Here is a 26,671-nt window from a genome sequence, read left to right on the forward strand (position 1 = left end):
GATCCCCGGGAGTCAGAATGAGAAAAGTAGGAGTGGATGAAAAGGGAGAATTAATCCAGACGCAGACAAGATGAGAGCCACGATCTGAGTGTTTCTATTTTGTCCAATTCCCTTTCCCCTCTGAGGTGTAATTTCTTCAGTGTTACTAATTACTGGAAATAAACAGATCTGGAGGTAATTGTGGGGCTTTCGACCTTCCGGTCTCGACCTCTGCAGGGCAGTTAAGCTGGGATCTCATATTATGAAAGGCCCACATTGAACTATCTGCCCGGGTCGAAATGGAAACTGAGAAAGACATTTACCTGGCATCTTTAGGGAGGATGTTAGGGGGAGTGAGAGAGGAACTGAAGGCTTTGAGGAAGGAGTCAGATATTATTAATTCTAGGTTGGAGGAACTGAATCTTAAAGTTGTAGAATCACAGAATCCGGGGAGACCTTTGACGTCTGAGTTAAAGTTGGAGATGGGACCTCCTAACTTGCTACCAGTAGGCAGGGTTTGTCTGAAGGCAGTGAGGGGAATCCACTCTTGGGAGCAGGAGTTTCACAGTTAGCAACACCATTGGTGGCCCGAGAAAGGTTTTGTAGGGACCCAAATAGATTCAAGAGTTTTTGGACGCAATGCGAGTTGCATTTCTAATGTAGGGCATGGGCCTTTCCCAGGGATGTTTCTAAGGAGACTTTTATCCTATCTTATTTAACTCGGCATGCAGAGTCATGGTGTATACCCTTAATTGAGAGAAATGGGTCTAAGTTGCTGAGTTTACTCACCTTCAAGGCAGAGATTGGAAAAAATGTTGACCGGCGAACCTTTACGCACAGTGTTGATGTAGAGCGTTTGGAGCTAAAGCAAGGGAATATGGAACTAGTCCTGTACATTATGCAGTTTAGGGCCTTGGGTTTGGAGAGTGGTTGGCCTGAAGAAAAGAGAGTTTCTCTTTTCTATAGTGGTCTGTAGGAGGAGTTAAAGGATGCTTTGGCAGTGATTACCAATAGACTTACTTCTTTTGAGGAATATCTCAATTTGGTTTTTCAAATCGAGCTTAGATTAAATGAGCGGTGGGTGGTTTGTAGGAGGACTATTTCGGAAAGCAGGACAGTAGTGTCGTGTGACAAATCTAGAACAAAAGTCGGGGAGAGTAGCCATAAGGGCACTGAGGTGACTAGTCAAATTATATGTTTAAGGCCCCCTCTTTCACCTGATGAGAGGGAAGGAGGAGGAGGGAAAATCTTTGCTTATGCTGTGGGGACAGCAATCACTTTTTAGGAAGATGTCCTTTTGCACCCAAGGCATTTTATTCATTTTCCTGTGAGGAGCCAGCAAGTGGCAAGCACAATTCAATCAGTGGTACCACGTATCACGCTACATATTTCCTTATAATGGGATGGTAAACTAAGGTGTGGGGGTCCGTGTATGATAGATTTTGGGGCGACGGGAAACTTTATTGATAGGAACTTGGCTTCTAGGTTGGGAATTCCAGTGGTGGTTAAAAGCTTCCCAAGCAGATTAGAGCAGTGGATGGAACTCAGTTATCTTCTGGCCTCATTACTCAGGAAACTAAACTACTGGGCTTAGAAATTGCAGGTAAAGATTGAGAGGAACTAGTCTTTGAATTGATAGATGCTCCTCAATTGCAGATAATATTAGGAATGCCTTGGTTAATGCTGCATAACTCAAGAAAAGACTGGGGAAGAAGAACTGTAGATTGAACAGTTTTCCCTGAAAGAATCTGAGTTGGAGACTTGCATTGCAGGAGGGACTGGATCAGGTTTACCTGATCAAGTAATTTCAGATCGTGGAGTTCAGTTTGCTTCCAAATTTTGGAATGCCTTTTGTAAGGCATTGGAAATGGAGATAACTTCAAGCTATCATTCAGAGGGGAATGGTCAAAACGGAAAGAGTCAACCAAGAATTAGAGAAATACTTGCAATATTATTTGAAATTGAGTTGGGTTGACCTGATATGATTGGCTGAGTTTAGTATAACACCTCCAAGGATTCCACGTCTCAGTCCACATTTTTATCCTTGCTTTCTGCGTAAGGTCCATGAGGAGGAGGTTCAGGTTCCTGATGTGAAGAATAGGATGTAGTTGATGGGTTGTCACTTACAGAAAGCCGTAGAGGCCTTGAAGGCTAGTGAACAGAAGTACAAGTGATTTGCTGACAGGAAAAGACGGGAAGCCCCAGACTATCAAGTGGGAGATTCAGTGTGGTTATCTACTAAGAACTTGGCTTTGAAAGGGGGAAATACGTTTAGCCCATCGATCTTAGGCCCTTTCGAGGTGGAGGAAGTGAGGTCTTCTGTTACTGTTAAGTTAAAGTTACACTGTCAGCTTAATATACACACAGCGTTTCATGTACATCTTTTTAAACCATCTAGTAAAGAAACATGATTGCAGGGGAACCCTGGAGGCAGTGAATTCAGCTGAGTCAGGGAATGAGTATGAGGTGCAGAATATTCTGGGATACTGGTGTTACGGGGTTGACTGCAATATTTAGTGAATTAGGAAGGATTTGGATCCGAGGAAAGATCCTGGGAGGTGGCTCAAGATGTGCATGCACCTCGTTTGGTACAGCTTCATAGACTCAATCCTGAACAACCAGGCCCTCGGACAGGGCTTTACAAGGGTAGGAGTGGTACTGTCAGGGCCCTACCTAGTTAAAGACCCTTGAGATACAATGTCAGGAGAAAATGAGGCAAATGTTCTGGTTAGGGTCCTTGTTGTTGACATCACTCAGGTGGGGAGTGAATTAGGGCATTTGTCAGAACCCTACTCAGCCTCAACTGGTTCCCATTCAGCCTGCTTTGATGACATCTGGACAGAGCCCATGAAAAGCAATGACCACATATGGTCCTTCCTGGCAACAAACACGAGGAAGATATCCAATATAGCTAGTGGTTTGAGTCACAGGGTTTAAAAACAACAGAGTTGCCATTTTGACTAGTATGCGGAAAAAGGGGGGCTAACTCAAGGTACAAATTATGCTGCACAGTAGTATCACTACGTAAAAGTATTTCCCAACCTTCTGAGCCAAACTCACTGCCTGGGTGAGGGGATTCACCTATACTAGGGTACCCCTTGTTTTGGTAGCGTATGGCATTCCAGAACCTTAGAGTAAGTGAGGTTTATAAAGAACCTCACTTGCTCATAATACAAGTCATACACAAAACGAGATCAAAGTGAGGCTAAAAAGAAGCAAAAGGTAAAATCTTCCCTAACAATCGTTTAACGGCTAGTCCCAGTATTCTGGTGAGTACTACTGTACATCCCAAGTTAGTGAAGGTGTTCCCATTGGCGGGAGTGTTGTCTTCAGCTCCTCTAGGAAAGCATGGCATCCCCCATAATGTGTCTTCTGCCCATGGAGGATATTGCCAAATGTAGTAGGAATAAAGGTAGGTTATGGTCTGATTGCTTAATGTACTAAGTCAATTATTTCCTTTTACTTTCTACACATAGAAGATGAGATTGGAGGATAGCTGTGTGGCAACGCGCGGGTCTTTGAAGCAAGTCCACGCTGAGCAAACACAGGTTTGTAGCCCCGATATGCCGTTGGGAGAAAAAAACGAGTGTGTTATAGATAACCTGCCCTTCCACAATTCAAAGAAACTACCGTCTATATACCTATGGGTTATGTGCACTGCAAATAAAATGTTAAAAAAAACTATGCTATGATTGGACACAATACTGTGGATCTTTGCCATCCTGGTTTTAACCCCAAGTGACCAAATACTAAGACCACTGGAGGCTAGCCACTAAACTCAGTGGATTTGGCTGGGCTTGGCAGAAATTCCCTTCTGCATGATCAATAGATAAGAATGTTTTTTTCTAATGTGTTCTGCTTAAATATTTGTATACACCCGAAGCACATACTAAACTGATAACTTTCAATATCGCAAACGTTTAAAAGTACAGTTCTTGAGTTATTAAATTAGTAATAAAAAAGAAGACATTCTCATGTGACATGGTCTGTGTTCTATTTGTACACCGTCTGTGCTGGAAAAAGTGTTTGCCTGTAGGGCTTTTGGGTGTGAGCGGCCTGATGAAAATTGATGTTCATTCATGATTAATTCATTCATTCAGCTATTTTGAAGCAAACTTGATAGTTGGAAAACGCACTCTGAAGATGACACTTCAGAGTGGAGCAGTGCTGGTTTCTGGTCAGTGTAACAAGAGAAACTCGTTGAGGGCATACGGTCGACGACCACAATTTTATTTAAAATAATGTAATGATAATGCATTCAATTTCGGATACAACAGCTGGAGTGCAGGATAGTGCAGCAGACTAATCTGGAAAGATACACAATTCTTGTAGGAAGTGCAGTAAACATAAACGGTCGGGTTTAAAGCAGCTCTACAGAACATCCACCAGTCTGCTGGCGAGATGGAAACAAGAAAAGAAACAATAATGCAGCACTAATATTTGGACGAAACTAATACACAACCCGCGCATAGAAAACATCTAGACAAGAAGACATATGTACTGTACCCTCATCATACTATCTTTTTAATTGTGTCCATGTTATTGAATTCTATTACTGGATTCTCTTGTTGTACAGAGAACTATGGCTTTCCAGTTAGGTGTACACTATAAAAAAAAAACAAAAAAAAAAAAACATGCATACATACATCCAAAGACAGAGCTAACACATTTTGGCACACTTTAATTCTACAGCTGTGCTGTTGTCTGTGCAAGGCTAACACCCATCCAAAATGCAACATCCCTCACCCCTGCCTCCACAAAAGATAATTCGACCCAAGGTCAAACAGAGAAACAGGCAATCTATAGGACCACTTTTAATTAACAGAGTTGGTCGCTTCTAGAATTAACAATTGTTAAAATAATGATTGGACTTTAAGTATGGGTATTTAGAAACGTCCATCGAAGTCTTTCCATTTAATGAACTATTGAAATACATCAAATAGTGGTGTGGAAGGGCACACACAATTAGACTACACCCGTTTCAGCCCCTTTGGACACATGCCACCCATCAGTGTACATCACTGTGCCAATAATGTGCCAATTCGTCGAAAGCAGGTTAAAAGGTACTTACAGGTTCACCAGGTAATCCCCTTGGTCCAACTTCTCCATCGTCACCCTACCGGAGGACAAGAAAGAAGATTTAACCTGCGAATGCCGACATTGATTAACATGCCCCAAAAGATGCACCCATATTGGAGAAGCTATCAGCAATTAGAATAACTTCTTATAAAAGTGTTACATTGCAGTAAAGGGCTTCTGGCTGTGTTGATAGTGCCTGCTTATGCAGAAATAACTAGTGTAATACAGTGCAACATTGTTTACCTACGCGTTGCCCAATAAGGTAATGCATCGTTGTATAGGTCTATATGGGAAGATGAGTATTGGCTTGCAGCCATATATACTTGCCTATGTTCCAATGAGTTGTGTGCTGCAAGTCTGTGCTGCCCATAGTATAAGCAGTGTCTGATGTATCTATATGCTTGCCTATACAGTGATAAATTGTGGTGATGCACTTATACGCAAGCCTATTTCATAAAGTGTGTTTTGGCGTGTGGTCTCATTCATGGCTGTCCATGTAGCAATGCGTGTTTACATCGTTAAAAGTGTATTCGCACATGGAGATCATTATTGACTTCCAAGGAGGCAGCTGAACAGATTGCTCACAAAGCTGGCGGAATATCCTGATTCAATCCCCTTTTCTGAGCAGCCACTGCAATGCTCTCACCAACCTGCCATATTTTCTGGCATGCTGCTACACCCAGCACTCCTCCTGAACAGATCAGTCCCCCACTACTGGCCCCTCACCGAAACTGCCTCCCCCTCAACCACCGCTCGACCTCTGCAGTCCATTCGGAAACATGGAGGCCCAGGTGGATGTAAAAGGGACTACACCCATTTCCCTTCTCCGTTTTTCACGGGTAGCAACCTTCTTTTGTAGTTATTTTTTTTTTATTTGTGGAATGCCCATTGTGCTCTTTCACACCTTAAAAAAACCTCACATCACACCAGGGGTTGGTCATGGGTTGCTAATACTAATTATGCCTAGTTCCAAGTGCAGTAACAGGTGGTACCACTATGTCTACCCCGGTGAAAAGGCCATTGCTGCGCTCAGGCCTATTAACCCCGGTTCCGACCTAATACTATCCAGTACAGCCCTTGGAACTGGGTATTATTGCTTAAGTACTGAGTGCTTTTCGAGGATTCTGACTGTAGAGGCATGAATTCAACCATCCTTCCTGCAAAATAAGATAATCCTTCGTTGGGGGGAGCTTTTTTCACTGCATTTTCATTGTGATAGACAACATCCATTTTAATGGACCAAAGGAAAGCTAAACATGGAAAAATGGTTTCATTTCCCAATACAGAAACCTTTCACTTTTAAATTACACCTAATACATGCTGATATTGAAACTATTCTATATTAGCCAACTTTCCAATTAAAATGCATATAAAATAAAGCAATATATAATTCACTAACACATTGGGCCTCATTACAAGTCCGGCGGTAACCGAGCCAGAAAAACCGGCAGGTTGCTGCCGAACTTGGAATGAATTACTGGCTCCGGAATTGCCAGAATTACCGGGGCATTACAGCCCCGGTGGTCCAGTAATTCCGGAGCCGGCATTCTGTTACTCCCCATTCTCGTGGAATCCCATAGGACTCCATGGGAATGGGGGCCGTGGAAACACCGGCACCTTGCGGTAATGGTGCTGGTGTTTCCACATCCGTCTGCGGCTGGTGGCGTAACGCCACACAACCAAAATATAATGAAATGTGCCAAGTCGCAGTCTGTAGTGACAGTCTTTGGTAAAATACAGACTGTAATTCTGAGTACAATGGCCATCAATGGAAGAATGGAAAGCAGATTTGCACCCAGGAAAGGCGTTCTGACCAATCTGAATCAACGTTACCCAGGTGCAATTCTGCCTTCAGAGTCAGTGGGGGCGGAAAAAAAAAAGCAAAATAAAATGGTGGCACCATTAAAATGTCCCTTTTCTGATGATGGCGGCCATTTTGAACATGTTTTCAATGGCTGCTGTCATCCTAAAAGGGACATAGTCCATCTCCATTTTAATTGCGGTGGCAATGTTTTTGTTGTCATTTATTTTTCTCCGACGGGAGACACACTTAAGCAGAGTGCATCTCCCGTTAGACAAAAAAAAAGAAAATTATGCACACCCCGGATAATTTGCTTTGCTCAGAGTTATCAAAGCTCGGGCTGGCGGGCCCTTAAACCTCATGTCTGCCCCTGCAGTGGGGTGTGAAAGTTATAATGGACTCTCTGGTGACAATTATGAAATGAGTGCTAGGACGACCCGCTAACAACATTTAGCAGAACATTTAAAATCCGATTTATGTACTCACCCTCTCACCATCCTCTCCGGGTGCGCCTGGAGGACCAGAAGGACCAGAGTCTCCCTAGGAAAAAAAAATCCAATCAGCAGAAGTCAATGCATTGACATTCTCACCCACAAGATGGCTGATGAGCTATGAGACAGGTCTGGGTCCTTGCTCATCTTTTCATCCCGTCCTCTCAAATCAAACAATATAGAGTTATGCCTATGCTACCTTTGTCGCTAAACACTGGGAGCGCTGGCTTTGGTTGTTTCCCCTTCCACATTTGGAGGGTGTGTTCCCCGGTGTACCAAATCTCCCTAGCTGTGGTGACATCTGTTTGATCTCTAGTTTCTTAAATTTCCAATGTGTGATGTTTCTTATTTCGTCACTAACAGTACACCACAATTAATTCCATGATCCTGCTTCATTTATGGTCACCCACAATGTCATCCTCCAAGTGGAAAGTCTTTCATGGAAGCCACCATTAACCCATGCAATCGTAGCAATCATTTTATTGTACTACCTAATTAGCACTAGCAGAAACTAATCTTGAAGAATAGTCGCCTCTGTTGGCACCCCCTTTCAATATTTAAACATAATATCCTGTGTTCTCAACAGTGTAACACAGGGCCTACGCTTGTTGATTATTAGGTCCAGCTGTTGTTGTGTGATCCTTTTCATCTGAACTGACAAGGAGCAAACAGTTGCCAGAAGACATGTGAACTACGGAAAAATATGTTTGTTCGTCAGGTAGGATCTTGCTCCGAATTTGCTTTGTACATGTGTATTTATTGCAAAAGGCAATTTTAAGAGCGATTGTACAGGGCATATGTTGTAATAACATCATTAGCACCAGCCCATTCTACTCTCACTTACTCATTTTATATAACTGTTTTCATACATTTAGCAAGCTACATATTATGAGAGCCCTAAGAACGCGTAAGCAAGATGGGTATTAGCCACTTTTGCCTACCTACAATTTTGCTGAATAGCTTTTTACAGAATTTTGTTCCACTTTTTTTTACCTGCAAAATGCAGATGACAAGTTTGGGTAAGGTATGGAAGGGGTAATGTGCGGGGGGTCTCTCCCCCCAAACACTTTTTCTGGCAGACAATGTAGTAAATTAAGTAAAAGCAAACCAGCAAAAGTTTAGGTTGGTATAAAAAAAAGTCAGCGAACATTCATAGGACCACATGATGAACAGCAACTAGGCAAGGGAAGATAAAAGTCAGAAAAACCAGTTTGCTCCCAGCGAAGAGGCATCAGCCTATCAGGTGGCTGGAACAGCAGTTGGGAATAGACATTCTCCACCTGCAGCTTCCAGCCACCCGAGGCCCTTCCCTGGGTGGCAACATTTCTTTTCTATTTTATGTGGGGAGGCAATAGAGAGCTTCTCACTGTTGACTCCCCAACTCAAAACCCGCCCCAAAACAAACCCTTCCTCTTTCCAACCCCTCCCTCCCTCCCCACCTACCTGCCGGGGCCCAGAGCTTTGTGCTCCGGCCCTGCTCTCCTCCCAATTCTGACTGCAATCGAACTGCAAAAGGGACTGAGATAGTCCCTTTTCCATATGGTGGTGTCCATATGATGGCGGCAAGAGGCTAATATCCAGAGGGAAGAAAAAAAAAACATTCACACCTCGGATAAACCCCAGGCTATAAATGGCTTTCCCGACCCCAGCGGGGGTGTGGAGGATATGGCCAGTAACAGCCCAAGCTTACCTTAGATTGGGCTGGCGGGCCATTACTGCCTATGGTCGTGAAAGCCAAGGTTTTTAGGTCTTTCTTAATTTCAGAACATTGGTTCTGAGATGTAGGGATTATGCTCCTATGTTTCATAGCATATTGATGAGGAACAAGAACGTTCTACCTTCTTCAGTCTTCTTTTGATCTTCAGTACACTGAGGCATCTACAGAATGTTCCTTTAGCAGAGCAAATTTGGTGATGAGAACTACATTCTTTTTGCAATCTGCACCTGGAGGACGTAGTATATTCCTGATTTCATGTGCTCCATTCTGTCAACATGAGCGACTAGACAAGCCAGAGCATTTTTGCTGCTTTATAGTCAAAGGACATTTTGAGACCCAAGAAGAGGCTGTTGTCATAGTCGAGGCAAGAGGAGAGTATGAAATGTATGTCTGTTACATTGTTGGGGAAGGTCAGGAAAAGTAACATTTGATGCAGAAGTTTGAGTTGGAAAAAGAGCTTATGAATGTGTTTACTTGAGATGCGAGAGAGAGGTCACGGTCAATAATACATTGTAGGTTCTTATCAGGTTTGGCAGGGAAGGGATTTGGCTAGGGAATTCTGTGATTTTCAATGAAGACGTGCAGGATAGGCCCAGAAACATTATCTCTATTTTCGAGGAGTTCATTTTAAGTCAATGGGCACACATACATTAGTTAACATTGTGTCTGAGCGAATGTCACCAGAAGTGAGCTTCAGATTTCACTTGTCCCAAGTCCCTGTTCCCACTGCTCTGCATGGCATCCGCCAGAATCCCAAGAATAGTCTTAACTTTATATTTCAAGCCGAAGAGAGCTGGAAATAGAGAAAAGTGTAACACATTACATTGCCGGCCAGACCCCAGTAGGGAGGTGGGCATTTTAGGGGCCTGTGATGCAAAGAAGCTGCTTGTCCTCTCGGCAGGACCCTAAATTTGTTCTTCTGGGTGACCTCGAATTTTCCCGGATTAATATTCAGAAGCTTGAAAAGTTAGCATGACATTAAAACCACGCAAAACGTGCATAGTTTGGCAAATTCCTAAACTTGTTCTCTGAGCCTAAGTTAACAGAGTAAAAAATTGAAAAGAGTGGGGGATCAGCAGTACAGTGTTTCTTCTCAAGTCGCATTAGTATCTGAGTTTCACTAGTTTATGTTTAGTAGTTATAACCTTAGGAGTAACTTATGTCTTGTGGGACCTCATATATAACAGGGACAGGGTTTGGGATATGTAAGAGGGGCAGAAGTATAATCCTCAGTGTTCTTTTGTTAAGTAATATGGCAAGCCACTGCAGGGCATAATTCTGGCGGCCAGCTACAGATTGGGCCTACTCAAGAATAATGGTGTGGTTAATGATGTTATTAGCAGTAGTTACACCCGGGAGAATCAATGCATTGAAAAATATTGATGTGTTCTTTGCTTCGGAGGGCATCTGCCAGGTGGAAAGCCTGTTTGATGTAGGTCAGTATGGAATTACTCCAAGTGTGTGCCTGACTGCAGGAAGCCCGCTCAAGTAGCTTAGAAAGTAAAGGAGGTTTGAAATGGGCCTAAAATTCGTGAGATCAGAAAGATCCGTGTCTAGTTTCTTCTGGAGGAGAATGATCAAAGTTTACTTCAAGTGTGGAGGGACAGTATCAGTGAGAGTAGTTCACAATGTTGAATAAAGTGATCAACAGAGAGGGGGTAGAAGCTGTTTGAGGCTGGGGTATGTTGAAGGCAGGGTGAATCATGGGGTTAAGTAAGGTAGATGTTGTCAATGGAGCTACATTCCTTGATATCTTTGCTAATCGGAGAACCTGCTTTGGAAAAAAGAGAGCTAAGTCTTCGCTGAAATTTTGAGAAGGGATGGAGGAGGTGAGTTTTCAGATCATACCTTGATGTGTTTTGCTTGGTGGATCTTAGTTTTAACGTTTCAAGCTATATGCTTTTTTGGCATGAGAAATGGAAGATCTGACGTCAAGCAGATGGCACAGATATTCCACTATATCTTTGGGAAGAGTGAATCCTTCATCTCTTTCGAGGGCATGGTCTTGCTATTATTGTTTTTCAAAACTGGGGTTAAAACCGTTTTGCTGATATATGTATTTGCTTCCTTAGATTATGGTGTTAAAGGAAGGAGTATTGAGTGGCATGGTTAGAGGGATTCAAGTGACTGTTGAAGGAAGCAATTGTTGGATGAAGGGGCCAGTTCAGGAGCTTGGATGACTAGTTGCTTTCCTCAATCAGACCTTGTGTCCTGGTGCTGAGCTGCAGTATTACCTGTGGCTAGAAAAAGCAAAAAATGTAAAGGAATATCCAGGTGATCAGATCAGAAGATAGGAACGCTTTGTAGACAAATACCTTTCAATTCTTTGCAAATATTAAGTCGGGGGTATGGCCTTGGCGATGGGTGCAGATGTTACAGATTGGTAAAACCAAAGAGGACAAGTCGATCCATGTTTTGCCCAGGAACATGGGTGGCTGCAATTCTAGTTTGCTTCTGCCCTATATTCACATCGCCAGAAACTTTAGTATTGATGAGAGTAGATGGTTTAATTTACTTACCTGTAACTATTGTTCTCCAGCATGGGTCTGAGATGGATTCAGATACTCATGAATATTCCCCTTCATCAGGCTGGAATCCTTCACTTTCACTTCAAAACTGTATTTCTCCTCTAAACCAATCACTGTCCTCCGGGTCATACTGCCCCCATCCAATAACAGTACTCTCGCTAAGCTCCACCCCTGGTGGCCATCTTCAGATTTGGTAAGCACGTAAAGTGGCAGTATGAACCAAGAAGAGCCACAGAGGATATGGAGGGAGAGTTTGCATGTGAATCCATGTCAGACCCATGCTGGAGAACAATAGTAAGTAATATAAACCTTCTCCATCATGGGGTCTGACATGCTCATAAATAACGATTGCACAGCAGGACATATACACAACCACCGGAGATGGCAAGGGTCAACAGAAGCAATAACATTCACCTATGGAACAGACTCACCTCAAACAAACAGGGTGCGTAGCACCGCTTGGCCGACTCGGGACTCCTCCCTGGAATCGTAGAACCTCAGAAAGGTGTGCGTGGACATCCAGGTAGCAACCCTAAAGAAGTCGAGCAGGGGCACACCAGAGAGAAACACTGTTGTTGCTGCGTTGGCTCTGGTGGAGTGGGCTCTCGGCCAGCCTGGCCGCGGCCTGCTCGCCAGTCGATGACAGTGCATGATGCAGCCGGAGAGCCACCTGGAGATAGAAGCCTTCGATAAGGCCTTTCCTTGATTTACAGGTCCAAAGTTGACGAACAACTGAGAAGTCTTCCAAAAATTATTCGTACGTGCCAAATAGAACTTCAATTCACGAGCAACGTCCAGTGAATGCAAAGCCCTTTCCGTGGGCGATGACGGATTTGGGAAAAAGACAGGTAACACCAAAGGTTCGTTGAGGTGGAATTCCAATGGCACCTTTGGCATAAAGTTGCAGTGTGTACACAGCACCACTCCTGAAATGTGGAAAGACAAGGCTGCTTGCAAGACAGGGCCTGAATCTCCCTGACCCGCCTTGCCGAGGTGATAGACACGAGGAAAGCTTTAGTGGGACCTGATGCATAGGTTGAAAGTGAGCTCCCATGAGCTTAGTTAGCACTTCATTGAGCTCCCAAGCCGGGGAAGGAGCCTTCACCAGCGGGAACGTTCTGAAGAGTCCCTTGAGAAACTCCTTGACAAGTCTGTGAGACCACAGCAAAGGTCTGTCCGGAGACAGGGTGTACCTGGATATGGCGGCGAGATGCACCTTGATAGAGGCATGAGCCAGTCCCGATTTGGCCAAGGTAAGCAAGTATGGTACAAGTTGCAAGGTACTCTTCTGAGTTTGGCACCACAAGGAGAAGCGATTACATTTATGCCGATAGCACTTCAACGTTGACGAGGCCCTGGCCCTGGCCAGGATGTCCTTACTTTCTGCATGTAAAGCATAACCCCCAAACTCTAGGGCTGTAGGAGCAATGCCCTCAGGTTCAGAAACTCTGGGTCGTGATGCAGAATCCCCCCTTCTCTGGTGAGAAGGTCTTGCGACAGTGGCAGCCTGATGGACAAGGCCACTGACAGACGCAGCAGGTCCGGATACCAGATTTGTCTCGGCTACGCTGGGGCGATGAGTATCATCCTGCAGTGGCACTGTCTGAGTGTGCTGATCACACGTAAGAGGAGGGGAAGTGGAGGAAAAGCATACAGGAAAAATCACTCCCACAGGAACGAGAAGGCGTCCCCCATGCTCATCGATTGCGGGACTGGCACTTTGCATTCGCCCACCGTCACGTAGAGCTCGATCTGGGGCTGCACCCATTTGCTGAATAAAAGAAGTTCCCTGCTGAGCAAGTCTGCAATGGTGTTCTTGACTCCTGCCAGGTGAAACGGAACAAGGAACATGCCTTGACGAATGGCCCAATGCCACAAGTCATCGGCCTCCTTGGAGAGTGCCGGTGAGCGGGTCCCCACTTGTTTACGAATGTAGAACATGGTGGTGGGGTTGTCTGTGAAAATCCACACCACCTTGCCCTTCAAAAATGGCAGAAAAGACTTGAGGGCCCAAAATACGGGCCTAAAGTTCCAGGACGTTGATGTGGAGGTCCTTTTCTTCTGGTAGCCAGAGGCCTCTGGAGTGCAACTGTCTGGTGTGGGCTCCCCAGGCCTCTACAGCAGCATCCGTGGTGACCGTCTCCTGGCAAGGAGGAACCTGACAAAGGGTTCCTTGGACGAGATACGGCCGAACACCCCACCACTGTGTCGCCGGACGGAACACCTCGTTGAGGGAGATCTTGTCCGCAAAGTCCACCCCACATCCAGGAACTCCTGGAGAGGTCTCATGTGAAGTCTGCAGAGGCGAACAAGGCTGATGCAGGAGGAAGTCATGCCCTGCGTTGACTTGATGGACCGAACTTTCGGCGTCTGAGCCAACGACAAGCGCTTCACTTTGTCTTGCATGGCTCTCACCCTCTACTCCGAGGGCGACGCCAAAGACGTCACAGTGTTGAGTCGGCCACCTAAGAATAGTGCATCCTGAGATGGTGTCAATCAAGACTTTGGATATTTTATGCATAACCCCAACCGTGTCAGCAGACGTACGGTCTTTGATGTGAGCTCAATTGCCAGAGTGTGAGCATGAATGCACCAGCCATTCGTTCAGGTAGGGGTAAACGTGGATGCCTTGTAGACGAAGATGTGTCTCCAACGGGGCTCGGCACTTCGTAAAAACCCTCAGGCCTACTTCAGGCTGAAAGGCAGAACCTTGAACTGGTAGTACTAACCTTGAACTAGGAATCGTAGGAACTTGCTGTGTTTCTTGTGATGGGGATGAGGAAACAGGCGTCCTCGAGTTCCAACAACGTCAGAAAATCTCCTTGTTCCTGCTGTCCAAGCACGTGTTGCAACGTGAACATCAAGACCTTTGAAAGTTTAAGTACTTGTTGAGAAATCGTAGATCTAGTATCGGCCTCCAACCCACTGTTTTCTTTCGAACCAGCAAGTATCAGGAATATACTCCAGAGCCCCGGAGACGCTGGGGGACGGGTTCTGTTGCCCATTTCTGTAACATGGCCCGCACCCCTTGCAGAAGCTGTGGTCCATGCTGTTCCTGGTGATGAATCGGAGGGGTACAAGGACATCTTCGTTGGAAGTCCAAGGTGTGCCCTTGTCTGAGAATATCCAGCACCCATCTGTCCTTGGTGATCTTTTCCCACATGCTAATGAACTTCGTCAGCCGGCCTAAGACTGGGGTGTGTAGGTGCAGGCCCGAGGCCACGGGCGGGTCAGGCTTGCTTGGGGGTTGGAGCTCTGTCGTGTGTGTGGTGCTGCCACTGTTCTCTGCTGCCTTGAGAGCACCCCCTGTACGCTTCTTGAGTGGAAGAGTGTGAAGGCTACCTGTATGGGGTATTATATCCCTTGGAAGATCTTCCTGGCTTTCCTCTGGAAGAACGAAAGGACGATGATCGTCGCTGCAAAGTTCCCAGTGAGCGTGCTGTCTCCGTGCCAGTCTTTATTGCCTGCGAAGACTCGTCAACTGCTTTTCTGAAAAGGTTCTCCCTGTCAAACGGCATATCCAGCACCCCTTAGTCTGAATGTCCAGGCAGAAGTTTGTTGCCTTCAACCAACCTTGATGACGCAGGGACCCCATGTTCCGCGATGTGCACTGCCACCATGATGGTGTGATCCAAGGCCACTTCCCCTTCCTGAAAGAGTTCTAGCCCCCGATCTTCTTGTCTTCAGGCAGAAAGTCCAGAATAGGGCCCAGCTTGAACCATAGTTCCCAGTCATATCGAGACAAAATGGCTAGGGCGTTAGCTGCTTTGATGGTAGAGGCTGCTGTATAAATGATTCTCTTGCCCATTGCATCCAGCTTCTTCCCTTCCAGGTCTGGAGGTACCATGACTGCCAATGACGGCTTCGCCGAGACCAACAAATCAGGCGAGGGCTGAGACCCTGTACTTTTTCTCCAATCTGCCCCACTTGGTCAGGGCCGCACTTGGATTTTTCATTAGAGCTAGGCCTTCCTCCCACATGTCGTCCAGGAAGGGAATGGACATGATGGTCTTTCTTCTCAACTTGCGCCGCTGGTACAGGAATCCCTCTTTCTTAGTCTCCTCGGGAACCAACTGAAACATTCAGAGGCCCTTGACATGATAGACTGAAAGGACCCAACTTTGTCCAGTGGGGTGGCCCTATGTGTGTGTCCGGGGCTCCAGGTGGGGTCTTCTCGTGACGAGGTGGTGGTGGTGGAGTCGGATGATGTTGAGGGCCAGCGCCCCCGTTGGACTTCCGCAGGGGAGAGTTCAACCTCAGAGGCTCTGGCAACTCCCGTGGAGGTCGAGGTCCCGGTGGAGGCATCCTTTGCTAATTAACAGCTTCTGAATGTGAAATGGGCATGGATAGAAGGGGAGGAGTGTTACTCTTCAAAGTAACTATATATTATTTATTTTTCTTAATAAATAAGAGCAGAAAATTGCGCAGATCTATACCAATAAACCAGGTAGATCCCCGCAGGATGGTAAGCACATGCCTCACTGATTGGTGTGTGACCGGCAGTCACAGGTCTGATGACAGTTCTCCATTCTTCTGAGGTTGGAAAAATGGGTATCATAATGAGTAACCAACTCAGAGGCATTTATAACATCACAGAGAACCTGGATGTGGATAAGACAGTCTCAGACAACCTACCCAGTCCAAACATTCCAAGCACCCAGCTGCTTTTTACGGGCTGTATATATACATTCCTTCTGCTAAATAGAAGGAAGGAGGCCAAACAAAGACAAGTGGTTACCCCAAGACAAGGTTTAAACAACAAGGCCATGGTAGTGAATAAAAGGGACATTAAAATAAAGGTGAACACTAATGCACAAATAAAATATTTAGAAATAGGGTTAACACAAGCCAGTTTGGAGCACAGGGTAAGAGTAAAAAATACACTTAGTGTGAAACAAATAGGAGAGATAGGGTTGCCTTGCACTACTATCTAAAAGGGTTGTAGTAGTACTACATAAAAAGGCAAAATGACGGACAGAGTACCTTGGTACAGGCAGCCTTAGGGATTGGCCCTTGATGTCCAAAGAAAATGAGTTGAGGGGGCACGTCAGGTGGAAAGATTACATCACTTGCCAACAATGTCAGGAAAATAATAGACAGGAAAAATTGTGGGGATCTCAAAAGAATGAGGCTTAAAAGCAGCAGAAAGAAAAATATTTACTCACAATCACAGTCACCCTCTCACACAAATAAACAATGGGGTTCATTATGAGTTTGGTGGTATCTGGCAGGTAAATTCGCACACATACCACCAAATTGTATTACTGTTACAGTGACTTGGCCGGCAGTATTACTGCCGGATTACAAGCACCGGTGGCAGTGTAAATCCCCATTTTATTTTTAGTCCATAGGACTCTATGGGGGATTTTTGGCTGAATTCGGTGAAAAGCTGGCGGATTTACCTCCAGCTCTTAGGTGAAGGTGAATCCACCAACTTTAGGCCAAACTCATAGTTGGGCAGTGCAGTAATGCAGCAGTATACAGTAATACTGCTGCATTTTATTCGCACCTCCCAGCTCGTAATGAGTCCCCAAGTTCTTACTCGAGAATCAAGCACATTAAAACCCATAAGTGTTGTGTTATCAATACCCAGTAGTTCTGTGCGAATGATACCTTTAAGAGTTGCCCTAAACTATGTAATGCAAAGGTAAGCAAGCGGGGCGTGAGAAACAAGACTTCATGTAAACTACCAAGTGCAGCCTGGCGGGGGCATTCTAGAGAGTTGCTGAAGAAAGCCATGGCCCATTCTTAAAATAGGTCTTCTCCAGAGTTCAGTCACAAGGCTTTTCTTGGCCATGAATTTCGATGGTTCAGATTGAGTTTCCACCCAATGACTATATGAAATGGTGCTAGAAAGACTGAAAGGACTCACCATTCTGGTATATAGATGTGTGTTTGCTAGTTAACAGCAGTGCTGACTTTGTGCACTCGAGGGCTGAAAAAGAATGTTTGATACATTTGACCGGTAGTTAAGTCTCCAACAGAAATGGGTTGGTTATTAGTTCTGCTCTTTTGCTAGTTACGCCGTTTCACGTTCCCCTGACTATCTTTGCCTGCATTGCTGCTCTACTACACACACCTCTGGTAATTAACATTGGAAGCATGCTGTGTGTGTGTAAAAAAATATTAGATGATACCTAAAACAAACCCACTGCATATTCTATATATAATCCACCTTCTTGGTTTTGCTAAAACACTGCTACAAGGAGCACCATTAGTGTTTAATCTCTGCTTACAGCTGGCAATTTACTCTGGCGTTCTGTCCTTTAGCTCTATGGTTTCAGGTTGTGGACTTCTTGATATGCATTTGAAAAGCATGGAACATTCAACCAATGTGACTAAAAAACAGTACACAGCTTTATCTGTGGCTGCCAATCTGGTCTGCACTAACAGATGTGGGTGAGCTTGTCAACCACCCAAACAGTAAAGATTACGTGATAGGTTCAGAATATCTTGAATAAAATGACATAATCTCTTTGAAAGTCATTATATGAACATTTTTCATATGCATGTTGTGAATATAAAAATACACAGTGTGCAGCAAAATAAATGCTATGCACTTATGATCACCCATTTTCATTTACGATAATCCTTTGAGATGCAAATGTTGCATGGTGTGCAGAGCAGGAAAAGAGTCTGCTCAATTAGTGAAAAGGAATAGTTTTAAGAGCATTCTATTCCAGTCCAAACGTGTAATATTACATAGTGTATTAGAAGGGTCTTCAACCTTTGGCTTTACCGGATGTTTTGGATGTACACCACAATCAGCCCTAGCCAGCATAGGGGTCAACGAAGTCATAGCCCAACACATCTGGAGAGCCACAAATATAAATAATTCAAAACAGATGAATAAGAATGATTAGTAACTCCTTTTTATTAAGAGCACGAACATTTTGGTGAAAGGGTCAATATGCGTTTCATATTGAACATAGCTCTGTACCAAGGTACTAGCAATTTATAGCAACATTTTAATCTTGCTTGTTTAAATTATGTTTCCTGAAAGAAATGTATTGATAAAATGACCTTAATGTCTCCCTGTTCCATGCCTGGTGGTTCTCAATGGCTGCTATCATGTGCTCTGTGCAATAACCACATCATTTAGCTGGAGAATAAAATGATGCTTTCTATCAAGATGAATCGATATCAGGGTTTAGTTCTTAGAGGATGACATAATTTATTGTAAAGGCACAAGTGATCGGCATTTTCCTACGTACATACAGTGCACTGTTCAATTGAGCACTTTAAAGGTTAAATCATAGCAAGATCCAAGAATCCAAGAGGGTGGGGAGCTATTTATCTTGGCCTAGTTCCAATACTTTGAGAGATGATCTTGTCTCTTGGCTTAGAGACAACTCCTTCGACATTCTGGAAATTGCTTTTCATGTACAAGGCGTGACATGCTACAATTCCAAATTCTTTCCCATTCAGTTGATTGGGTGCACTGTGTATTTAAGACTTAGTGCCATATCTTTACAATAGCCATTGGTTTTAACTTTTCAAATACCTCTATTGGTATTCCTTTTTGTACATATGACTGGTGATGGGGAATGGGCCAAGGTGTGCCTTTCTGTACCATAATTCTAAGACCATCAAGACAGGCCTGAACCGTTTCTTTTTTTTTTAATTTAAAAACAATTTCCCGGCCAAAAAAAACGTTACATTTCTACTGTATGGTTATCTTTATTTGTGAGCAGGTTTCTTATTTAGGCTGTCCTTCATATTGTGAACTGCCTTCCACCTTTGAAACAGGATGTGACATCAGAGAATGAGAGAAAGGGGAGTCTGAAAATAAACAACCTCATTGCATTTTTTTAAAGTGGTGTGATCATTTGCATGGAGCACAGACTTATGTTAATGAGGTACGCCCTTGACCGGAGGCATATTTTCTGTCGCTCCACATGTATCAGGGAGGTGAAACCAAACCTTAGGAATGCAATTTAAGGGTGGTCTAAAAGTGAAGATGTCTGTGTAAGAGATACAATGGGGGATCAGAAGAATTTCATGGGTAGGATGAAAGAAGAGGATCCGTGGTGGTCCCAGACCATGGAGCCCAGATGTGGGGCCCCAGCACACTGTTTGCATCCCATCTGGGCTCCCGCTCTAACACTGGGTAGAGACATTGCAGTGGGACAAGGTACACACTAACTGTGCATTGGTCCAGCAAAGGTATGTATACTGCTTTCTGCCTGGTTTGCAAGCAGACGTTCTCAACAGAACTGATTCCTACTAAAAATGCATTTGAAGACATCAGTTACTAATTTAAACAAACCAACAGTCAATGGAAATCAGTTCATCTATACCCATCAATACAAATCAACCTAGTTTGACACTTTAATACGATTTCAGGAATTGGATCTAGGATAAGACTATGTACATTAACGTTTCTTTTCTATCATTGACTTGTTACAGTCAAAGTGCTAGACCATTAGACTATATTCAAGGTATACATGTGCAATAAGAACATCAAAGAAGACAAAACAAGACAACTAAAAACACAACGGACATAGTGCTCTGAACAATTTGGTGAAAGAATTTGGAAAGTGTTTTTGATTAAAAGAATTTTAGTCACATTTCGGCGCATAGTACAAGATTTAAGGAGTGCCTTCCTCAGGACAGAGAGAATGCTAATAACAAGGCATAATTCATTGCATTCAGGTGAAAGTGTCAAAATACCATAGTCCAACAACAGAAGTATTTTTGATGGTAGTTTCTCCATATGCAGATTCTCTTCATTTTCATATAAATGGGGTAACTTTGGTCATTGAATGCTATGAGTGCCCAGGTACTCTTAGTTAAAGCCCTGATAAAGCTTGAAGAATGGTGTTGCGGTTACAATAATGTTACTACAGTAAGGAAAATTAATTATATCAAGGATGTCAGTTAAAGAACTTACCCGGTGTCCTTTTTCACCAGGCAATCCCGCTAGCCCATCAAAACCTCGGTCACCCTAGAAAGAAAAAATAGAACAAATAATCATTCAACCATTTCTGTCAAAGCCACCTACATGGTGCATACCTATAACATCTGTTAGGGAGAATTTTCAGTTTCTGTGTTAATTCCTTTTAACCTGAGAGACCCTCAAACACTTTTGCTGGAGTCTGGACTTTTTTGATTTTAATCTCCTGAGTGAGTTGAAGATTTTCCCTCTCTCATTCTTTTTCTCTGACTGGGATTTGTATTCTTACTCTTTTAGAGAGTCTGGTAAGCTCCATATGTTTAATACAGACATCTGCTTTTTGCTTGGTGGCACCCAGCACCCTCTGTGCAGTGTCACTGGGAAGTCCCGATTTCAGTTCTATTTTCCAAGAACATTCGGTTCTAAGTTCTGTTTCAGTAAGTCTGGCTTGGCTGGCCTGCCAAGATCTTCAGTGATCAACTCAGAAGAGAGTCACAGTCCAACATGCAGCAACCGGGCATCAAAATATGTGTTGTTATGTTTTCTAGGCACCCGGACATCAAGCTACAATACCCCTAGAAAAGAGGATGTATTTCATGGTAGTGGGTTTCACTTACAAAGCTGTTGATCTGTCCTTGCCCAGAAATCACTTGGGTATACCCTAGACAGGCATAGAGTTAATATATTCTTCAGTTAAACAACCCCAGAATTGCATAGCACACCAGGTTTAGCTGTCTACTGCCTTAAGAGATATTTCATTGTTTCTTCCATTTAGAAAGCAACTGAATGGATTCTTATCTGAGAGTGTTCAGCAATCTGTTCAGCAATGTGTTTGGTATGTGTATGTCTATATCAATTTGAGGCTCACGTTTATCTGTTGGATGTATTACACTGATTGGCTTTTGCACGAGACAGAGGACTGTCTTTCTTGACTGTTTACTGGCTCTTCTACAGTATTTAGTATTTGTAGAGTGTACACGTGTATTCTTACAGTGCTCCTGGATCTCTTATCATGACCTTTTCTCTGGGTTATATAAAGTATAATTTGTTTGCCTTCCTCATGTGCTGATGCTCGTTGTGGCCTGCCATGTAAAAAGGAGATAAATATATCTCCTCACGTTCTAGCTCTTTTTAACTAGTACACACTACTATCAACCTTCCCTTTATGCCAGCTTAACTTCAGACTTTCCTCTAGTCCTACATTGAAAATAAATGTGTTAGTACATTTACATGTTTAGCATGCAGGCACATTTCAATCCCATTCAAATGACTCTAGTACAGTCACCTTGAATGAGAACCCCTGTATGCCAATCTTTATATGACAAAGAAATGCAATGATTACTTGATTGTAAGTGATTTTACCTTGTGTTTGGTTGCATATGACTAAATCCCATAACTCCCCTGTAGGTCATGTGATGCCCCACTCATCTAACGCTCTTTGTTCTCCAACATGGTCACTGTACGTCCAAAGATTGCAATGTCTCTGTTTTAGCACCATCTACTTTGACACTGCGGTAGAGACAATCATCATGCCTCCTTCAAGCTGCCAAAATCCTCCTTCTTTTGTGCTCTACTGGGGCTGTGGATTCACGAGCTAGAGCCACACACCACCTGCCAGGACACTGCATCAGATTGCACAGCCACAAAACTGCAGCTGCACTGTCCTCTCACAACACTGCCACTCGTCATTTCCATTTGTATTGTCGGTCTCCACAGCGAGATTGCTGTGTTAAGGATGTATCCGGTAACTTCTCTGGACACCTATACTACCAGAGACATTCCAGAAATGATATTTACAAACCACACACATTACAGCACATTGCTGAGTGTTCTAGATCAGGCATAAAAGGAAATGAGTAATAGCATTGGTATGAGCGGTGCCAATGGCTATAGAGCCCTGGATGGTTATGTTGTAAAATATGGAACCCTAATGAGTGATTGAATCAGTGTAAATTGGTTTATCTCCTTCTGCCTCACTCCCCATATCTGCCAAAATCAAGAGCATCCAGAAAACTTTCCTTGATAACACACATTTCGGGATACAAGCCCAGAATGTGATTTAATGAGCAGTGTGAGATTCTATGACAGATTCATTTATTTTATTTATTTGTATTTGTAAAGCGCACGAGCAGCCCGCAGGCATCGAGGCGCTGTTGCAAAGATTTATCTTAGTTACGCAAATATAATTAGCTCTTGGTTACATTGAGCTTGAAAAACAGTGTTGCCCTAGTTACAAGTGGAGAAATTGGTACAGGAGAATGCAATAGCTGGTAGTTATAGAGAGCATCAGTCAGGCACGCTGATGAATGGCTCAGGTGAACAGCAGGGTTTTGATTAGTTTCCTGAATGCCAGATGAGATACAGTGTTCTTGGCGTGTGGAGGGAGGGCATTCCAGTGTGTTGCTGCCAGAACTGGAAAGCTGGATCCTCCTGTTCGCGCTCTCCTGGATTTAGGAACGGATAACCTGTTAGCATAGGATGTTCTGGTGGGTCTCGTGGGTTCTTGCTTAACAACCCTTTGCACCAAGTATTGGGGTGCCTGGTCGTGGAAGCATTTGTGTGTTATGGCAAGGGCTTTAAAGGCTATCCTCTCTTTGATAGGGAGACAATGGACTTGTTTTCTTGTGTCGGAGATGTGTTCCCTTTTGGAGATGCCCGTGGGTGCCCTAAGGGCGTTATTCTGGACTGTCTGTAGTTTGGAGAGGTTTTTATTGGAAGTTATGGTGCAGAAACACTTTTCTCCCTGTGCCACATTTGCCATACCTGTCAAAGTTTCGAGTAATTATAAAGAGGATAATGCCTCAGTTCAGAGCAAAATCACAGATAATAGAAAATCTGTCCAATCGGCTCGCCACTGCACAATTGGGGATGAAGACCACTGGAACAGCAGTCTAGGCAGTCTAGGCATGATTCTTCAATGCAGGGGCATTTCTAAGTTCATGATGGAATTGGAAGGTTGCACTGTCACATTGCATGATGCATTTGTCATAATCTGATCATTGTTGTGACTAGGGCTGGGTACATTTGAATTTTTATTGTCTTAGATTTGTAAATCACATTGAAAATCGGAAAAACTGCCTCATTGCCAAGCAGCAGAATTTAGTCAGCTGAATTTTAATTTGTGAATAGCTCATTTACCTATTTTTTTCAAGGACCAGATTTTTGTATATAGGTTTGTTTTTCATGAATCAATAATTATTTTCACAAGTGTGTTCCTTTTTTAAACAAAATGATTTGTTTCCACCATTTCCCTGCGGCAAACTTTTCAGGCCAAGAGGGGAGAGCAGACTTTGCCCTATATCTGTACATTTCCAATTTCCCTTTTGGGCAAATTAAATTCACCCAACCACGTTCATGACAATGTATTTTCTGCAAGATAAATTACCAACTTTGACTAAATATTTGCAGCTGAAAATGTAACTGAAATTTTGTAACAAGTAGGCATTTTTATGGTAGCTCTCCAGCTATCATATGCTAAATGAAACAAAGATAATTGCAGGTTTTTCTCATTAAGGCTTCAAGGTATGCGGAGTTCTGGAAAAGCTAAATTGAAATATGACAGATTCGTCAGAAGCATACCTTTGGTCCAGTCTGGCCTGGCATTCCCCGTGCACCATCACTCCCCGCTCGTCCCTGCAACAGAAGAAAACATCTATCAAATATTGACAATTGCACATCATAGACAACATGGGGGGCCTTCCTACACTGCAACTCCTGAAGGGTTGGCAAGATCCTTTGTTTCTAAAGACCAACAGCCTAACACGTTATGGCCTCACTGTTTCCATGGTTACTGTTGGACCAATACTTATGTCATAATTTCTCTTATGAGTCAGTACAAATGAAATATGCCTCGTTTATTCCAATGTTCTCCACAAGGGGTGTATGGCAGAAGACAGATACATATGGAGAAACATATAGAAAGATGAAAAGACATATGGAATGAAAGGCATGCATATTGATTACATTTATTATTTCAAAACAGATATGTGGAAGCACACAAATAAGTAGATGGTATACTGCTGCAGGTAAAACATTTGTGATCTCCAATTTGGCAGTGACAAAAAGCACAAATTAGCACTCTGTGCAGTTTACTGCAGGCAATAGGTGAGCTGATAATTAATGACAATTGATGAAGTTTGTCATACCAGATAAGATGCAAAGGACTTACTAAAAACAGATCTCATGTAGGCTTTCAAACTGTAGCCAGATGGCTAATAGTTTCTTGCGTTGAACCAAAATATGTGTTTCGATAATACAAAATATAGGCTACACATAGCCCACAATTGGCATATCAAAAGTACACTATCAGGACAATTGCATACTACACCTCTATTTAGGGTGGTAAAGGAAAATAGGAAAAACACATACCCTGCGCCCTGCCTTTCCTGATGGACCTGGGGAGCCTTGAGGACCTCGCACACCCTGAAAGAAAAAAGAGACACACAGGATTAGCTAATAAAGAATGAGACCATGAACAAGCGCCAATGCAACAACCTGCCTTTCCCGACTCCCAATACAAACCACTTAGCAGCTTCTCCCTTTGTAGAATCTGACCAATTAGTGTAGGCACCTTTGGTGAGCAATTAAAGGATCCCTGTTACTTCACATATGCACGGTGTCATCTTTCTTGTTATTTTTCCTGCTATTAGTGTATGTGAGCCATCTAACTCTAGAATTAGCGGGGGGGGGGGGGTGAATTGGAATTAGGAGCCTCCATCTTGCAAGAGTGTGGCATGTTGTATGGCATCGACAGCATTTAATCCTATGAAATGTCTACTTTGGGAACACAGATACACCATAGCTATTGTAATCTTAATAAGCATATCATATGAGAACAGGGACAAATAATCCTTCATTCTTGAGAGATATTCTGTTTTCAACTTGAGGAGGGATGTCTTATCTTGGAACAGGAATCTAGAGCCTTTGCATTGTAGATCAAGTCGTGTACGGTATTAAGAATATATATATATATATATATATATATATATATATATATTCTTGAAGGGAACCTTAAAAGGGACCATGTAGTGCCTAATCCTGAGGTGTGGTCCATGTCAGAATAGAGGCACAAAGGCATTAGGTCTTTCACATCGGTCCACGATAGGAGTGATTCACAGGAAATAGAAAAAACACTTTACAAATATTCATACAAACCTGAGGGCCGAGGTCTCCAGATTCCCCCTTCAAGCCTGACACACCCGGTGGACCCTAGAGTGATCACATTAATGTTGATTAGTGATTGAATATAATGATCATTCTGATGACACTGAGAAAACAGAAGGAACATATGTACCACCTATTTCAAGTTTCCAAAGGGATCCCCATATTCAGGTGCGGAATCTTGCCAAGCCTCTCCAGCAATTTAAAGGAGATTTTTACATGCTGCCATGCCTTAAGAAATGAGCCGGCCTGAAGTGAGATATCAGTCAGTAAAATGATAGGGTAAATAAACCGATTCCACTAAGCCACATAACTGTATGTGTGTTTCTGTGCACGCGTGTGTGCTGAGTGTCAGTGGGTGCGAGCAAGTGAACAATTGGGCATGAAATAGCGCGTGAGTGAGCTGTGTAGTGAGTATTTGTGCTTATTGGTATATAATTATAAACGTGTACTCTTTTGGTGGTATCATATTTCTCTATTTCAATCCCTCTGCCCCATTTTAATAATTATAGCATAAGCTCATTCCCCCTGTGATTGTACCTCATTTGGAAGCTACTATTCAAGCAATTGGGAACAGAAGCATACAGAAGTCGCTTACTTGAACAGCACTTGTGGAAGTGGGAGGGGCTTCCACCTTTGCAGCTATTCCCAGCAGGGGGTAGCTCACTAAGGATGTGTGGCAGATAGCAAGTTAACACAGAACAACAGTTCAGTAATGTCAGTTTGAAATGGGCTTGCACCCTCGCAGACTATATTTCTATAGATGCAGCCATTAAACACGTGTTGTTGTGGTACACAAGACTAAACAAACAGAACGTTTCAGACTACCAGCAAGTGGTGACATGTTACAGCCCTGACATTTAACAGCATTGGGACTTAGTCTGGATCATTAGATGTGCCATCAGCTTGCAGAATGTTAACTTGTGGGACAGCTGAATTTAGCACCATTGGGAAAATTGTTCTATGCGCTCACAACTCCTGCGCTCCACCAGCCAGGTCGCTGTCTGGCACCACCAGTGT

At 43.5% G+C, this 26,671-nt stretch overlaps 1 protein-coding gene across 2 annotated transcripts in view; it reads right to left on the reverse strand.

The window, feature by feature from the left end:
• The window catches only part of COL5A1 (collagen type V alpha 1 chain), a 635,679-nt gene that overhangs the window by 263,877 nt on the left and 345,131 nt on the right, over window positions 1–26,671 (reverse strand). For both annotated transcript variants that reach the window (XM_069609606.1, XM_069609605.1), the window contains exons 15-20: window positions 25,646–25,699; window positions 24,860–24,913; window positions 24,071–24,124; window positions 20,489–20,542; window positions 7,346–7,399; window positions 5,051–5,095 (exon numbers count right to left, since the gene is read on the reverse strand). In XM_069609606.1, the coding sequence (XP_069465707.1) occupies window positions 5,051–5,095; window positions 7,346–7,399; window positions 20,489–20,542; window positions 24,071–24,124; window positions 24,860–24,913; window positions 25,646–25,699 (315 nt within the window). The remainder of the gene's footprint in view (window positions 1–5,050; window positions 5,096–7,345; window positions 7,400–20,488; window positions 20,543–24,070; window positions 24,125–24,859; window positions 24,914–25,645; window positions 25,700–26,671) is intronic.

Source organism: Ambystoma mexicanum, chromosome 8 (genome assembly GCF_040938575.1).
Source record: "Ambystoma mexicanum isolate Mex_15411 chromosome 8, UKY_AmexF1_1, whole genome shotgun sequence".
Classification (NCBI taxonomy): Eukaryota; Metazoa; Chordata; class Amphibia; order Caudata; family Ambystomatidae; genus Ambystoma; species Ambystoma mexicanum.